Source organism: Patella vulgata, chromosome 2 (genome assembly GCF_932274485.2).
Source record: "Patella vulgata chromosome 2, xgPatVulg1.2, whole genome shotgun sequence".
In the NCBI taxonomy this organism is placed as follows: domain Eukaryota; kingdom Metazoa; phylum Mollusca; class Gastropoda; family Patellidae; genus Patella; species Patella vulgata.
Window position 1 is genome coordinate 92,379,227 of NC_065880.2, and position 18,812 is coordinate 92,398,038.

An 18,812-nucleotide genomic window follows, 5' to 3' on the forward strand; every position below is an offset into this window, starting at 1 on the left:
TTGCCAGATCCTCCATCCTGCACGACTGGCATGGGGAAACCGCGAGCCAGCGTCAGCCATTGCAGCTCCGAGAACTGGAAACAGAACAATTCCATCTGATGAGGAAACTCCGTTTTCGTCCCATCCGAACGACTATACATTGTCCCTTGCCAGACACTCCGTCCTGCACTATACTAGGAGGAACCACGCCAGAAAAAAACCGAGATCCCGGTGAACTATCTCCGTCAACACAGGGATTGGGTGTGTGAAATAACCTTATTTTAACGTCCGCTTCCACCGAGGTGATATCGCAGACAGCAGGGATTGAACATGGATCTTATTTAGCGAGCTAGGACGGAGGGCCTGACAAGGACAGCTGTCTAGTCGTTCGGATGGGACGAAAAACCGAGGTCCCGTGTAGACTACAAATTGGCGTGCACGTAAAAGATCCCTTGGCAGTTGGAATTCGATATAAGAGTAGGCCGTAGCGCCGCTGCCCGTCTTCATTAGCCTAGTTTAGGAGCAAAACAGTAGGACGTTAAACCCCATTTTATTTCATTTATTTTTCTTTAGCGAGCTAACGTCATCTTACTCACTGCCGGTTTCCTCCCACTGCTAAAGACCCCTACGCGCAAGCGAATTATTGAAATAAAATTAAACCATATGTTAGTCCCGAAATGACCTAGTTTGTGTCGAGTGGACGTTAAACCCCATCTCTCTCTCTCTCTCTTACTCACTGAGCCACCGTTGCTCCCACGTGCAATGACACACCAGTAGTTTGGGCTCTCTGTCCAAAGTATTAATATATTATTAACACAACAAATCACTATCCGATATCTAAATAATAACCCGGTCAATTGCTTTTATCAACTTCATAATGTTTATAACACGTGATCTATAAATAGAATCAGTGAATTCAGTGTGAGTCACATGATAGTCACGAGACTGGCGTATAGCCGTACATTTAGAGGAAACTATTAGACGAAAGTGACGATAGTCTAGGGTTTCGATAAGTCGGATTTAAGTTCAAAATGAAGCATGTACTGCACCCAGATACCACTGTGACGACACTGATCATTTCTATTTTCATTATTTCTATTGTTAATTGTAAGTATCGTTTTGTTTAGAATTTGGTTTGCCAAAATGATACAGACTCAATTCAATTGTCATTAAATATTCATTATAATTATAAATGTATTTTAATGTTCAGTTCGTATTGTATGCTGCCTCTAATGGGGTGTTTAGATACAATAAAATCTTATCTTATGTTATCTTACTAGCTAGGAATTAAGAGCCCTGGCTGAATATGTCACTGGGGCTCTTATAGATATAACAAACCATAATCTCTCAACCCTCCGTGTTTCGAGATAAGACATGAGGCCATTACCTTCAACGTAGCACATGCGGGAGCGATTCGCACCCGGCATTTGTAAACAAAATTGACAATATTTTTAATAAAAACAACGATTGATTATTGTTATTTATAATATTTCTGCCAGACCCAACTACAATTAGGCATATAATCCTACCTGAAACGGGTACAAATTGTCGTTTTTAAAATTGAGGCGTTAAGCCGTTACTAAGACCGCCATCTTTTTAAATGATACGCTGTCATCATGAAGGCGGGGCTAAATATAAGGCTTTTATAACAGCCAATCAATAGGGCAATCTAAAGCTCTGTAACTATGAATGGATTTCGATGGCGGTAAATGTCAGAAAAAACCAACGCTTCATTAATTTAAACGCGAATATTTGGAGTTAGGCGACAGTTGTGCCACTACATTGGCCTCTGTAAGTTTAATTAATCATAATAGCATAAACTTATCTTATTTTAAAGATGTTACATGCATTAATAAAGAAATTGAGTTTGCCACTTGGAACTAAAGGCATCCAATCGTAGCTAAAAACAAACACATCAGTATATCTCAACGTTTTTAGCTACGTTCTCGTAGCTAGGACTCTTAAACCAACAGTGAACACTGATCCCGTCTCCACCAGATTTATTTTAATCCGAGCAATCTCTCAACAGGTTCAAGTACTTGTATGATGATCCCCTTAAAATCCTTAAAATTTAATCCGATCCTGTCTCAGTATGGTAATCAAATTTATTTTAATCTCTGCAATCTCTCAGCAGGTGCAAACACTTGTAAGATGGTATCAGCATGGACCTTATAATAAGGTCTTTATGAGGTCCATGATAGCCTATTAGGTAGGCCTACCCTAATCTGTTGGCTGTGTAGGGATTTATTTCCTACCTAAAGTAAATGCTGATTTATATCAATGTGGTTTTCAAAATTAAACTTTTATAAATTACCGTACATTAGGCCAAATCCATGTGCTTATAAAGAAATGAAATGGGGTTTAACGTCCTACTGTTCTGCTCCAAACTGGGCTTATAAAGATGGGCATACGCCATACAGTGTGCTAGCTAAGAGATATTTTGCCCGGACAGCGACACTACGACCTACTCTTATATCGAATTCCAACTGCCAAGGGATCTTTTATGTGCACACCAATGTATACACAGGTGACTACAGGTCATCTTTTTTTGTCCCATCCGAACTACTATACGTCGTCCCTTATCAGGCCCTCCATCCTGCACTACTAACAATTGAGTATTAAAGAATCATGATAGGTTTAATTTTTTTTTTTTAAAAATGGGGGGTTGGATGGCCGAATGGTTAGCATGTGCTCGCTGTAGCATGAGGCCTGTCATTGAGTCAACTGGCATGGTTTCGAATCTCCAGTTGTACGTGACAAGGAGTAGGGTCGCCTGCCCAAACTCGTGGGTTTTCTCCGGGTCATTCGTTTTCCCCACACTGCTAAAGTTATTGAAATAAAATTGAACCATATGCTATGTTAGTCCCGAAATGACCTAGTTTGTGTCGAGTGGATGTTAAAGGAGTAGGGTCGCCTGCCCAAACTCATGGGTTTTCTCCGGGTCATTCGTTTTCCCCGCACTGCTAAAATTATTGAAATAAAATTGAACCATATGCTATGTTAGTCCCAAAATGACCTAGTTTGTTTCGAGTGGATGTTAAACCCCACCTCTCTCTCTCTCTCTCTCTCCCTCTCTGTGTCTTGTAGCAAGCTATATTTCTACCATGTTCCTGAAGCAATGACCGCAAGTTTTACAACATCTAAACCATATGCTACATGCTTTGCAATTCCCGAAATTATAGCAATGTTCTCTGCCTTTGCCGCAGACACATAAACAGAAGTGTCCAATCAGAGGTTGTGACACAAACACACTCAAATCATACATGGTTGACATAGTAGCTGGAAAGCACAAGACTTGGTATTTGCGATGATCGGGGAATCTGATTGGCTCCCAAGCTGCGTTAGTACCCAATCAAAATTAGTGCCGAAATATTTGAGGTATTACGTGAAACCGAGATCACGCCTTCTATTGAAGATGTATTCCTACCTAACATAAGGTATTATATTTTTGCAGCAAAGACAATAAATGTGAGAGATGACAGAGAAGTATGGGACTATGTTACAGTTCGACCGTCTGCCCATATGTTTTATTGGCACTATGATACAATAAATAGTGCTGGGTTTAAAAATGTACCATATGTACTGTGGCTACAGGTAAAATTACACATATAATTAAATTGTATTAAAACGAAATTTCATCTTTAAAGGGACAATAACACTCTTGCTGGCTTGACAGCTCCAGAAAATAAATAATAGCCTTATTCTAAGTACTAGATGTGTTAGTGTCTTACCTGTTGTGTAAATTATCCATTAAATCCTTTTTTACTTGTCCAGAGGGTTCAAAAATATTTTTAAATCCAAGTCACATTTGAAAAGCTTTACGTCAGGCTTTTCAAATCATTTAGTTGAATTTTTCCAATTTTTTAAATTAGGTGTGTTAAGATGAAATTTGTATCATCAATTAATTGGAATATTGTAAAATAGTACAATTTGTTGACCAGAATAAAGATTGGGACATATTATTCAGTTACAACAAGAGTGGTATTGAGCCTTTAAATAGCATTTTGTAACTGAATACAGTAAAAACAAAAACACATACTTATGGGCAACACCTACTAGTGTATTTAAGGCAACAGTTTGAAGGGTGTTCTCTTAACCTTATCAAACTAATACAGCAATACAGTTATGAGGCAAATTATAAAAACATAACCAAAACCATGACAACAACAAGATAAAAGGTCTGTCATTTTGGTTGAGACTTTGGGACACAATAACGTTGATGTAGGAGACATAAACGTGGTGTAAATGTTCATTGATTGAGACGAATGAGGGGCATTTTCTTCCGACGCTAAACAGAGATAAGCATTTTGATTGGTCAATGCTTTGGGGCATGGTAACTTTGATACAAATTGTTGTGAACTTTCATTAAATCAGCAGCCTACCCCATTTATCTCTTATGTCTATAATCTAAATTACCATACCATATTCATAATTTCTATTTGTAAGGGAGGACCTGGCGGTTCAAGTACAGGATTTGGTAATTTTGGAGAAATTGGTCCATTGGGTGTTGATTTAAAACCAAGGAACACGACATGGGTAAGTTAAGCTTTCTTTCCTTCATTCATTGCGGGACGGAGGGCCTGACATGGACAGCTGTCTAGTCATTCGGTTGGGACGAAAACTGCAATCCTGTGTACGCATTGACATGCACGTTAAACATCCCTTGGCAGTTGGAATTCGATTTAAAAGTAGGCCATAGTGCTACTGTCTGAACAAAATTTCCCTCATAGCACTCTGTATGGTGTATGCCCGTCTTCATTAGCCAAGTTCGGAGCAGAACAGTAGGATGTTAAACCCCCTTTCATTCATTCATCACCCATGCATTCATTCATTCAGTCATTTATAACCATCTTTGCTGAGGTGTCATTCATTCATTCATTCAGTCATAACCATCTTTTCTGAAGTGCAATTAAAGTTCATTCATTCATTACCATCTTTATTGTATCATGGGACTCATAGTTACTATGTTTAGGATGTAATGGAGATATTGGAAAGGAGGGTGGTGGTGGGGACACTTTTTTCACCAGTTGATGATTAGTAGGGACAAGAACGTCAGAGCTGTATCTTCCTCTGGTAGTATATTTTTAAGTGAAATGAAATGCAGTTGGTGTTTCTTCAATTTCCAACTTTCTGGTTCCAGGTCGGTCGTATATGCCGGTCATTGAAAATGACCGAAACAAGGTCTGACGCATTGGGCAGTTTGCACTTAGGAAAAATAGTTTATGGCTACATGTGTCGGCATATATGTTTTATATTTCAGTTACAGTAAATGTTAGTTATATTTAAGTTACGGTATGCTAGTTTATTGTGTTTTATATTTCAGTTACAATATGCTAGTTTATTATATTTCAGTTACAGTATGCTAGTTTATAATAAAGATATGTTTTATATTTCAGTTACAGTATGCTAGTTTATTATATTTCAGTTACAGTTTGCTAGTTTATTATATTTCAGTTACAGTATGCTAGTTTATTATAAAGATATGTTTTATATTTCAGTTACAGTATGCTAGTTTATTATTTATTGATAATCCTGTAGGAACAGGATATAGTTATGTAGATAACGATTCTGCTTATACAACTGATGTACAAATGATAGCCAATGATTTATTTACTGTTCTAACAGCTGTCATGGAAAAAGTTCCAGGTTTTCAGGTAATTACTTAAAGATACATTGTGGGAGATTAGATAAAGAGCTGGTAGTTCTCACTATAATAGTTAAAAACTAGACAATGTAAAGGCAATTTGCTGAAAATTTCAGTCAAATTCATCCACCCTGAACCGAATATTTAGCAGCAGACCGGGTTCTAATCCAGTAAATATCGCATGCTAGCGATGCCATCAAGAGTTGATTATGGTCTGGATAAGTTAATTAATGTCTAATTAATAATTTAGTAGTCTCTATCATCCAGAAAAATATTCTACGAATATTAGTCTGGACAGGTTGTCAACATTTGAGAAAAATTGGCTAGATAATCCAGTCTTTCACATTATCATAAACAATGTCTAAGGGAGGTAACTCCTCTTAAAACAAGATGTTTACGCCCATGAAATTAATTTAAGAATGACATTTCAAAAAATCCATTTGATTGCATGCGAGTTCAATATCTGACACTCTCAATTTTTTATTGTAAAATTTCTCTTTTCATGGGCCATATCTATGCTGTTAAAATTAATCCTAATTCGTCGTCACGATCCATGTTTGTTTATATTAATGCAAGATTTATGGGATTTATTGTGGGAAGGGGCGCAACTCTTACTTGACTTGACTAAAGAGACTGGATAATCAACCACATTAAAAAACCAAACTCCCGGTTACGCATGGGCAATGGACAACCTTCCCAGACCCTCCGTATGTTGAAGACTAGGAGGTTCTGGGTGACCGAGACTAATAATTTAGATAACATTTCAGGCCTAAAGAAAGGCCTGCATAAGGCAGATTTAGCTCTTGCATAGCGGTGTGTTTAAGTTTAAAGATACATTATGTAAGATTTAGATAAAGAGCTGACTGTTCTCAAAGTAATAGTTAACAAATGGATAATGAAAAGGGAATATGTTGAAAATTTCAGTCAAATTAGGCTAAGCAGAGATAAGCAATTTGATTGGGCGTTGCTTTGGGACACAAGTAATCTCCTTCTTATTTAGCAACAATGTTCAAACTTGGTGTAGGTCTTTATTACATGAATGCATTGATCTGGTTTGAAGATGAGAATACTTTTTTATTTATTTTAGTCTGTTCCATTTTACATTTTCTCTGAATCATATGGTGGAAAAATGACTGCTGCATTTAGTCAAGTTTTATATGATGTAAGTATCAATTTATTTATATTAAAGTTACATTCCCACGAAAGTATATATATTAAAGTGACATTCCCACGAAAGTATTTGTATTAAAGTTATTTCTCATAAAATTATGACAAATTTGGTATATGTGGAAAGTCAAACCCATGATGTGCGAATAGGAAAAAAATGTAATGGTATCACACACTGCCAGGATGTTGGCTTGCTGTCTGCTCTGCAGTGGTACAGGATTCACATAAAAATAGGGTCGCCTGTCCAACCTCATGGGTTTTCTTCGGGTCATCCAGTTTCCTCCCACTGCTAAAGACGCCTACGCGCAAGAGAATTATTGAAATAGAATTGAACCATATGTTGGTCTCGAAATGACCTAGTTTGTGTTGAGTGGATTTAAACCCCATTTCTTCCTCTCTCTCTCTTTCTCTCACTCTCTCTCTCTCTCTCTCTCTCTCTCTCTGGCTAATCAGAAGGATAAATCCTATCCAAATTCAGACTTGACAATATTTTCCGTAGTTATTGCCTCTGAAAAGTTAATTAAGAGCTACCATTCAAAATGTTGATAAGGTATATTTGTTGATAATTTTATTAAGGATTAAATATTACAGGGAATACAGGCAGGAAAAATATCATGTAATTTTAAAGGTCTTGCAATGGGTGATTCGTGGATTTCTCCCATAGATTCTGTTTTAACGTGGGCACCATATCTTTATACAAATGTAAGTACATTAACCCATTAATCCCCGCAAAACTGGTGTAAAATTAACCCATTAACCCCCCAAAACTTAGCATTATGCTCTACACCTGACACTGCCAGAGCCATATCTATTCCACAATTGGTTTAAAATTAATTTATCAATCAATTCAACAATTGATAAAGCATTCAGCCATTGTTAACCTCAAGGTAGAAAGGACACGTTTTATCGCGATTGAATATAGATGTCCGAAATATTCACAGCAATTTGAAAGCCATGACACATTGAGGTAACAATGTTTTATATTTAAAAGAAACGGCCTATTAAATTTTGTTCCTGTTTTTCTCGTTCCCTTTTGCAAAATTGTTGTGTGACGTATGACCCATTTAAATTCATCAAATATGTATAGTCAAATTTATCACAAATCGAAAATTTCACATGACATAATCACTAGAAAATACATCAATGGCGGCCATTTTGATTTGCCTGAGAATACGAGACTGGCATCATCCAGATTCTTAATCTGCGCAGTTTAATATTAATAAATGTTAGGCTGTATTTCCTGTTTTTCAAGCTATTTCGGGAGCCATGGTGGCTCTGCGTGTAAGACCATGGCTCGCTAACCCGGAGGTCCCATCGATCCCTGTGTTGGCTGAGAGGTCCGGTGGAATTCCATATAAGAGTGGGGGGGTTGGATGGCCGAATGGTTAGCACGTGCGTGCTGTTTTATAAGGTCTGTCATCGAGTCAACTGGCGTGGTTTCGAATCCCGGGTTGTGCGTGACAAGGAGTAGGGTCGCCTGTCCAACCTTGTGGGTTTTCTCCAGGACCTCCTGTTTCCTCCCATTGCTAAAGACCCCTACGCGCAAGTGAATGATTGAAATAAAATTAAACCATATGTTAATCCCAAAATGACCTAGTTTGTGTCGAGTGGACGTTAAACCCCATTTCTCTCTCTCTCCATATAAGAGTAGGCCTAAGGAACCGCTGTCCGAGCAAAATTTCCCTGATAGCACACTGTATGGAGTACATCTGTCTTCTTTAACCCAGTCAGAGCAGAACAACAGAACGTTAAACTCCATTTCATTTGATTTCAGTCTTTAGTAGATTTGCCTGGATATAAATTGGTTGAAGCCGCTGCCATGAAAACTAAAATGTTTATAGAAAAGGATCTTTTTTTAAATGCTACGGCTGAATGGGGAGCCACAGAATCAATTGTTGAACAGGTTACAAATGGTGTCAACTTTTACAATATTTTAGAGTGGGGAGGCTCGGACAAATTAAACAGTATCAAATTAAACCAGAATCTGGGATCATTAGGTAATGATAATAATAATTATGTGTATTTATAGACCTATACTGCACGTGTACTTTGAGGTCAGTCATCTTCTACAGTGTAGGTTTCCTCCCACTGCTAAAGACCCCTACACACAAGTGAATTCTTGAAATAAAATTGAACCATATGTTCGTCATGAAATGACTGTCGAATGGACGTTAATCTCTCTCCTCTCTCTCTCTAGAGTAGGATTCCCTCCTACTGCTATAGACCTTTAAACGCAAGCGAATTCTTGAAATAAAATTTAAACTATATGTTAGTCCTGAAATGACCTAGTTTTTGTGTCAGGTAGACGTTAAACTCCATTTCTCTCTTTCTCTTTCTTGAAGATTCATTTAATTTTGTTTGTTTCAGAGAAATTATGGAAACGTCATGTTGGAGTTTATCAAGCTGAAGATCTTGCAGCATTAATGAATGGTCCTATTAGGGAGAAATTACGAATTATACCCAATAATGTCACATGGGGAGGTACATTGTCTTAATATTTATTTATACTATCATATTAAAGATGGGCCCCCCTACATTATGGTCGTTCTTGCTGTAATAGTTTACAGTTAATGTTAATCAGTTGTGTGACTTAAATTTAGCCACACATTATGCAAGAGCAAAATCTGCTTATTACAAGCCTTTCTTTAGGCCTGAAATGTTATCTAATTTATCAATTAGACATTAATGAACTTATCCAGACCATAATCAACTCTTGATGTCAAGGCTAGCCTTCGATGTTGGCTGGATTAGATTCCTATATGCCGCTAACGACCATTGATAATTAAATCAAAACAATGGATAATTGAGACTATGCTGTTTATATTGATGATTTTAGTAATGGTGACCGAGACTATGTGAAAATTTCACCCGCTTCTTTCTCGGCTCATAGTGGATCAATTTGACTGAAATTTTCAGCAAATTACCTTTACATTATCTAGTTTTTAACTATTATAGCGAGAACTGCCATCTTTTTATCTTATCTTTCATAATGTATCTTTAAAGAGATTAATTCAATACAGGCATATTCAAAGGCCAGGCAAACCAGGCAGTGTAGTTGAGAACACCTTTATTACAAAACATCTCTTGAACCAGTGATATACTTGATGATGAGTTACCAGAAATAACTTTTCTTGGCATGTGTGATGAACCAAACAATATATAACAATGTGTAATTTGTTCTAGGTCAGTCTGGTATGGTATTTACCAAACAAAGTGGAGATTTTATGAAACCAGTTACAGATATAGGTTCGTATACAATTTAGTGTAGTAAGTGGGCCTTAGGCCTGTTTTCCATGTACACGTTTTCGTCAGTGAAAAAGTAAGTCTAATGTAAATGTAATGGGACCGCTACCATGTAATGGTAAAAAAACATGTGCACATGGAAAGCAGGCTTTATGCCAATTAGAAATTCCTCGGATTTAATAATGTGTGTTCCCATGGAAACAATTTTGAGTTTGATTCAAAGGGGAAGAAGTAGTATAATGTGTGCACTTGGTTTAGATCCCCCAAGAGTAGGATCGCCTGCCCAACCATGTAGGTTTCGAATCCCCGTTTGTACATGGCAAGGAGTAGGGTTGCCTGTCCAACCTCGTGGGTTTTCTCCGGGTCCTCGGGTTTCCTCCCACTGCTAAAGACCCCTACGCGCAAGCGAATTATTGAAATAAAAATCAAACCATATGTTAGTCCCGAAATGATCTAGTTTGTGTCGGGTGAACGTTAAACCCCATTTCTCTCTCTCCCAACCTTGTAAGTTTTTTTTCTGGGTCCTCTGGTTTCCTCCCACCGCTGAAGACATATACGTGCATGCAAATTATTGAAATATAATTATCCCAGTATGAAATATAATTATCCCAGTATGACCTAATTTGGTTTACTGTTCACCAAGATTCAAATGGCTTTGTGTATTTTTGATTTCCTTGTATTTTATATTCATTTATTTAATTTTACATTGGTATCATCATTTACTCATTGGTAGCCTATCATCATTTACTCATTGATATTATCATTTACTCATTGGTATCTTCATTTACTCATTGGTATCATCATTTGCTCATTGGTAGCCTATCATCATTTACTCATTGATATTATCATCATTTGCTCATTGATATTATCATCATTTGCTCATTGGTAGCCTATCATCATTTACCCATTGATATTATCATTTACTCATTGGTATCATCATTTACTCATCGGTATCATCATTTACTCATTTGGTATCATCATTTACTCATTGGTATCATCATTTACTCATTGGTATCATCATTTACTCATTGGTAGCCTATCATCATTTACTCATTGATATTATCATTTACTCATTGGTATCATCATTTACTCATTGATATCATCATTTACTCATTGGTATCATCATTTGCTCATTGGTATCATCATTTACTCATTGGTATTATCATTTACTCATTGGTAGCCTATCATCATTTACTCATTGCTATTATCATTTACTCATTGGTATAATCATTTACTCATTGGTATAATCATTTACTCATTGGTATCATCATTTGCTCATTGCTATCATCATTTACTCATTGGTATCATCATTTGCTCATTGCTATCATCATTTACTCATTGATATCATCATTTACTCATTGGTATCATCATTTGCTCATTGGTATCATCATTTACTCATTGGTATTATCACAATATATTGAATTTTTCAGTGAATAATTTAATTAATAAAACACCTTTATCAGTTGTGGTATATAGTGGTCAGTTAGATCTTATTGTAGATACATTAGGTGAGTTGCTATAGATATAATTAGATCTTATTGTTGATACATTAGGTGAGTTGCTATAGATACAATTAATGATCTACTATACTTGAAAACCTATTGTTTCTATTCGTATATGCCCACTGGGAGGTTCCTTGTTCGATCCCTGTGTTCGCAGAGAAAGTTCATCAGGATTGTCCGGTGTGGTTACACCTTGTTAGTGGTGCAGGACAGTGTCTAGTAAGGGACAACGTATAGTCGCTTGAATGGAATATAAAACAGGTCCAGTGTATACATTGGCGTGCATGTGAAAAATCCCTTGGCTGTTGGAATTTGATATAAGAGTAGGTCGTAGCGCCGCTGTATAGGCAATATTTCCCTCATAGCACACTGTGTGGCGTTTGCCTGTCTTCATTAACCCAGTCAGTGCAGAACAGTAGGATGTTAAACTCCATTTCATTTCATTTCAGGAACTGAAAGTTGGGTAAACCGTTTGAATATAGCTGAAGAGTTTAACTCAGCTTCTCGTAAACCTATCCTCAATCCCATGACAGATTTAACATCAGGTTTTGTTAAAAAAGCTAAAAACTTCTCGTTTTATTGGATATTAGACGCTGGTCACATGGTAAGTATAAATATAGTAAGTTTAAAAAATAGAAAAAATTGAAAACTACACGAGGTGACCGAGAACTGTTACAATCAATCAACTAAATTAAAAATAAAATCACCAAATTTTATCCGATCAAGTAGATAACTAAGTATTCTAAAAAGTCCAAAGCACCCAAGTATTCTAAAAAGTCCAAAGCACCCAATCGCGGCGATTTTTAAAATCGCTCGAAAAATACGCCTGTGTGCCCCTTCAAAGCGATGACTATTCTGCTCGGCGAACTATCGCTCGATCAATCGCTTGTATCTAGCATGTTAGATATTTTCGGCCGAATATTTTTCGCCTGTGTGCCGGTGCCCAGTGTATATTATCGGGCGATTCATTTTTATAAGCCAATCATCGACATAGTTGATATCACATGATCTCAAAATGGCTGCCATTTTGTACAAGTCATGTGATCGACATAATTACTCACAGAGTGGCCTACGCTCACGAGACGATCGCTACGTGTGCCCGTTCGTTATCGGCCGTAAAAAATAGTTGGCGAATTTCAATCGCCGAGATCGGGCGGAAAAATACACTCGTCTGTCCATAGCATAAAGAAGTTAATTTTTTAAAGGCTTCATTGATAAATAAGTGAACGAATATTGTCATGTGAATGTCTATTTTGGGATAATGTTTGCTGCGTCTAATGAAAGCACATGCCCATGAGTGAATAGTTTTCATTCAAGTATTTGTCATTGAGATGCATCATGCTCACAAGTAGGTTCAGTTTTTATTAGAATTTGCGGCTGTGAACCACCCTATTATAGTACAGGATTCAAGAAACCAGGCCCTTGTTTCACAAAACATTCTCAGACTTGAAAATTTACTCAAAATTGTTCGCCTTATTTTAACTAAAATATAGCCCTTTATAAAACTTATGTTGTTTTTATGTATCAAATACATCAATAAGAAACTATGTGCAAAGTTTTGTGTTTCTGGATCAAAGATATTTCATATAAACAGTGATTGAAAGTTGAGTAAATTCTTAAGTCTGAGAATGCTTTGTGGACTCTGCCTGGAGATTCAGGCTCTTTTATTTTTAGACAATTTATGTTGATGGTTTTGTTTTTTTTAGGTTCCATCTGACAACGGTCCAACAGCAGCAAAAATGCTCCGAATGATTACAAACCAGGATAATTGATATCACAGAATTATTAATTTTGTTATGTTTTCCATTTTAATAAAATATTTTGTTGTTAATAGGCCTACTGTCAGCCACATGTAACAACTGTGTTTGTCAATATAATTTAGGGTAAGACGCTGGCTTGATAGCCTGGAGGTCGGGTGTTCGATCCCTGCATTGATGGAGAAAGTTCATCAGGATTTTCCAACATGGTTTCCCCTTGTTAGTGGTGCAGGACATGGACAACTGTCTAGTTGTTAGGATGGGACGGAAAACTGAAGTCAAGTGAACACATTGGTGCACATGTAAAAGACCCCTTGACAGTTGGAATTCGATGTAAGACTAAGAGTAGGCTGTAGTGCCACTGTCATGGCAAAATTTCCCTCATAGCACACTGTGTGGCGTATCCCCGTCTTCATTAGCCCAGTTCGGAGCAGAACAGTAGGACATTAAACCCCATTTCATTTCTTTCAATATAATTTATCACTTAATGTTTTTGCTCGAAACATTTTTTATACACAACACCCTTGTTCTGAAGTGGTGCCTTTTGCTAATGTACTTAGAAATGTTAAACATTTTATATTTCCATGGGAAAATGCCATCTTCTCCCGCAATTGTCCCCTTGCCAGACCCAAATTAAGTATTAGTGGGAAAAGCATATGCTGGAATTTATTTTGTGAGTTTCACCACATTTAATATCATTGAAGTAATTGAAAAATTAATTTTAACATGAATAAATCTGTGAAAAGTTGGATATTTGTCCAACCTGTTTAACAGGTTTGTTAATATATAAATAGAAAGAGAGACAGCGATGGGGTTTAACATCAACTTGACACAAACTAGGCCATTTCGGTCCTAACATATGGTTTAATTATATTTCAATAATTTGCTTGCGTGTAGGGGCCTTTAGCAGTGGGAGGAAACCCCGGAGGACCCGAAGAAAACCCACAAGGTTAGACAGGCGACCCTACACCTTGCCACGTACAACCGGGGATTCAAAACCACGCCAGTTGACTCAATGACAGGCCTTATGATACAGCGTGCACATGCTAACCATTCGGCCATCCAACCCCCACACTCAATGACAGGCCTTATGATACAGCGCGCACATGCTAACCATTCGGCCATCGAACGCCGCCAATATATACTCAGCCAAATTAAAAACTTGACACTGATGAATTTCAGCAAATTTTTTTTTCTGGTAAGTCAAATAAATTTTAAAGTGTTTCTAACGATAGTAAGTAGTAAGAAGCCTTTAATTTCATAAAAATTGTAAAGTCACGTGGATCACGTGACTTCTGAGCATATAAAGATGAAAAACCTGAAAAACACGTGCAAACACAAACTCGTGAGGTCAATCGATGCAAGTTTGCTTAAACTGAACACGCACACGTAACTTGAACTGGAAAAACAAATTAAAATTGTTATTTTCATCTTTGTTAGAAAATGCCGTGCCTTTCAAATGTAGAACGTCTACGTGCTGTAGGCTCTATGCTGGCCAGTCTGTGGTCACTGTTGCAAGAGCCTTTAATTGTTCACGCCAGACAATAATTAATCTTAGAATGAGAGTGCTTCAAACTGCGGGAGCGCCACGTGTGACGTCACTTCAGGAAGATCAGGCAATACGATTACGTCATCTTAGAAACAGATTTGTCACTGCAACCTCCACAAGTAGAGAGATGTTTGGTGGAAGGGTAACTGCACAAACTGTTCGAAATCGCTTGCAGACTGCTGGTCTTCGAGCTCGGAGGCCCTATAATGGACCAATATTGACACCTCTTCATCGCCGTAACCGACTTGTGTGGGCCACAAGACACATAAGATTTACTCAAAGACAGTGGAATTCGGTTGTCTTTAGTGACGAATCTCGATGGCAGGGTCCGAGTGTACCACAGATGAGGTGAACGTCAGCAAGTGAATCCACCACTGATTGCAGGACCTTCAACATGCTCTTGCTGAGCAGTGGCGACGTCTTCCACGGGTAGTGTTTACTAATGTTCTGAGATCCATGAGAAGACGTTGTGTGGCAGTACGAGACGCTAGAGGAGGCCACAACCGTTACTAAACACTTTATCCTGATTGTTCTCCAAGTCTGTGAATTTCATTTTGGGGGGTACTGTGACATCACGAACGTTATCAATGTCAAGGACTTTCGGCGAGACGTATTCTTGCTTTCTGTTGATGTCAAGGTCGTCTGTGCACAAAATAACACTAAAATAGTTGCCTTAAACCAAATATTAAAAATCTAGTCCCAAAAATCCTGAGTGTCAAGTTTTTAATTTGGCTGAGTATATAAATAAAATAAAAGTCTGTATGTATGTTCACCCATCACACTGTCTTAGCGCTGCTCCGTCCCCTACATATGTGGAATCAAATTCACCAGCATGACCCCTGTGAATGATTTTTAGGCCATCAATTTTGAGCCCCGGGTGAATCACGTCTTGTCTTATGGCACTCCACCCCCCTGCATGTGGTATCAAATTAAGCAGCATGACCCCCACTGAATTTGGGCCCTGCTAGTTGATGTATACTATTCAAAAAAAGTAGGGGATATTTGATTTTGGGGGCATAATACTAAAATATGCAAATGACTACGAAAAAAGTCACTATAGAATCTAACAGAAGAAACATTTCCAGTTACATGTTACGCCCAAACGCACTAATAGCTACCGCATGGAATGCAGGTGATGCTTGGGATCATCATGGGGGTCCAACCCAAGATTTGCACGACTCTGACTTTGAATGTTACAGTCATTGTGGCATTGAATTCCAGGGTGGAAACATCAGTTTAATTGTTTTAGTGACCAGAAAACAAATTTTGATATGCGTCGGCTTACCCAAAATGAAAGGTTACGTGCCCTTGGCATGCTACAGATCGGCACAACACAGGCGGTTGTGGCGCGGACGATGAATGTTTCTCGGTCTGTCATAAGCAGGCTATGGTCCAGATACCGTGATACACAATCTGTACAGGACAGACCACGCTCAGGTCGACCAAGGGCGACAACTCAAGCCCAGGATCGATTTATCCGTACCTTGGCCTTGAGAAATCGTGTCATCACAGCAAATCAGATCAGCGCTCGTCTTCAAACAGACACTGGTGTGAGAGTGAGTGGCCAGACGATTCGGAATCGACTGCATAGGGGTCACCTTCGCGCCCGACGTCCTCGCGTGATCCCTTGTTTGAGAGATCATCACATTCAGGCAAGACGTCGTTGGTGTAGGGATCGTCAACACTGGGATAATCGACGCTGGAGCAATGTGATGTTTTCAGATGAGTCAAGGTTCACTGTTGATTTTTTGGACAGACGTAGGAGGGTGTGGCGTCGTCGAAACGAGCGCTTCCAAGACGTTAACGTCATCAGACATGATCGATTTGGGGGTGGTTCTGTTATGGTGTGGGGAGGCATCACTGTTGCTGGAAGAACGGCTTTACATGTTGTTGCAGGGCGTGTTACAGGCCAGTACTACCGGGACAACATCTTGGCAGTTCATGTTGTGCCGTTCGCACGACGTCATGGCCGCCGTTTCATCTTCCAGGATGACAACGCAAGATGTCACAGGGCCAGGATCGTTACAGGTTACCTCCAACAACAGAACATCACCACATTACCTTGGCCAGCACTGAGTCCCGACCTCTTCCCCATCGAGCATGTCTGGGACATGCTTGGACAGAGGTTACGTCAACGTCAACAACGTCCTGCCAATGTCCAAGAACTTGCTGCTGCGTTGCAACAGGAATGGGACAATCTGGACCAAAATGACCTTAGACGTCTCATTAGGAGTATGCCACGTCGGATCAATGCTTGTTTGGCAAACAGAGGAGGATTTACCCGTTACTGACTTGGTTGTGATGCTGTGGTAACTTTGCTGTTTGACCCCGGGTATCATTTTACCCTTATAATGGTCAGTCTGTGCCTTACTTAGTCTAACGATCATTTGGAATAAATCGATGAATGTGAACTTCATTTCATTTTGTCATTTGTTTCTTCGTCAGTTTCATTAGGTGACTTTAATAACACTTAAAAATCAAATATCCCCTACTTTTTTTGAATAGTATATATTTAACAGGTTTGTTAAATGATAATGACTAAAGCAAAAGCTGTTTAGGCAGCAGTGAATGTATCACAAATCTGAAATCTGACATAGTGTGGTTTAATTTTGTTTTAGTATATGACAACTAGTGCTATCCAAGCCATCTGTTTCACAGTGATAATAAAACAGTCCTCTAATTTACTCTGCAGAAGATGAACGACCTTTAAGTGTATATTTACTACTGAATAGTTTGCTACCCAAGGTGACATCATAGACAGCTAAAGTATTTATAAGGCCAGCTCAAGGTCCCCCCCCCCCCCCCCGAGATGAAAATAAGGTTAGGGCTTGTAATTGTTGGTGAGATTGTAGGTTAGGTAAGCACTGGGGCCAGGGTTAGGGTTGGGATTAGCAGTAGCCCTGTTTACATCTTGTTATCTTTGACCAAACTTGAAGTTGGCCTAATCAAATAGATCTAACTCAAAGAAACCGTCATTGTTGCTTTCTGCTATACACTAGGCATGCTCAGCTGTGCCCCCTGTTATACAATCTGTGTCCACTACCCAAGACAGTGATTCCCAAGTGTGCCGTCAAGTTTGGAATGGCACATGAAGAAAATGCGAAAGATAGGTTGCCAGGCAACGAAATATACGCCCACAGCAGCTAAATCGTCCGGGCAGTCAACAAGAGTTGTCGCATATTTTTACTTTTTTCGGTAATGAAACATTTATAATACACTAAAATCTTATTAAGAGCAACAACTCAGAAAACCATTAGAATTTGTTTGGTTTTTATAAAGTTCTGCCCCATGCTAACGTTTTGTATACAGAACTTTTAATACTGTATCATGAATTTAGCTGTCCCAAGTCATAAAAATTCATTGAAAATCAATATACTTGTTTGTCTCAAGATCTTAAACTCTGTGTATCAATCTGCAGTCAATCGGATATTAACTTTGGCCTCTAGAGCGTCCACAAGATTTTTCAAAGTGATCAAGGGCCATAACTTTGGCAGTAATTATCGGAAATCTTTGAAAATCAATAGGATTCTTCATCTCATGACCTTAAATACTGTGTATAAATTTAAAGTCAATCGGATATTAACTTTGGCCTCTAGAGCGTCCACAAGATTTTTTGAAGTGATCAAAGGCCATAACTCTGGCAGTAATTATCGGAAATCGCTGAAAATCAATAGGCTTCTTCGTCTCATGACCTTAAACACTGTGTATAAATTCAAAGTCAATCGGATATTAACTTTCGCCTCTAGAGCGTCCAAAAGATTTTTTGAAGTGATCAAGGGCCATAACTCTGGCAGTAATTATCGGAAATCGCTGAAAATCAATAGGATTCTTCGTCTCATGACCTTAAACACTGTGTATAAATTTAAAGTCAATCGGATATTAACTTTCGCCTCTCGAGCGTCCACAAGAATTTTTGAAGTGATCAAGGGCCATAACTCTGGCAGTAATTATCGGAAATCGCTGAAAATCAA

At 38.4% G+C, this 18,812-nt stretch overlaps 1 protein-coding gene across 1 annotated transcript; it reads left to right on the forward strand.

Annotated features, from left to right (window-relative positions):
* The first annotated feature begins 910 nt into the window (after positions 1 to 910).
* On the forward strand, positions 911 to 14,040 carry LOC126810090 (retinoid-inducible serine carboxypeptidase). The gene is made up of 12 exons (XM_050535053.2): positions 911 to 1,086; positions 3,434 to 3,573; positions 4,426 to 4,515; positions 5,478 to 5,633; positions 6,711 to 6,785; positions 7,382 to 7,492; positions 8,565 to 8,787; positions 9,158 to 9,271; positions 9,974 to 10,036; positions 11,464 to 11,541; positions 11,985 to 12,139; positions 13,242 to 14,040. Exons 1-12 carry the CDS (start codon positions 1,011 to 1,013, stop codon positions 13,305 to 13,307), a joined length of 1,347 nt encoding a protein of 448 aa, XP_050391010.1. The 5' UTR covers positions 911 to 1,010; the 3' UTR covers positions 13,308 to 14,040.
* Positions 14,041 to 18,812: the final 4,772 nt, after the last annotated feature.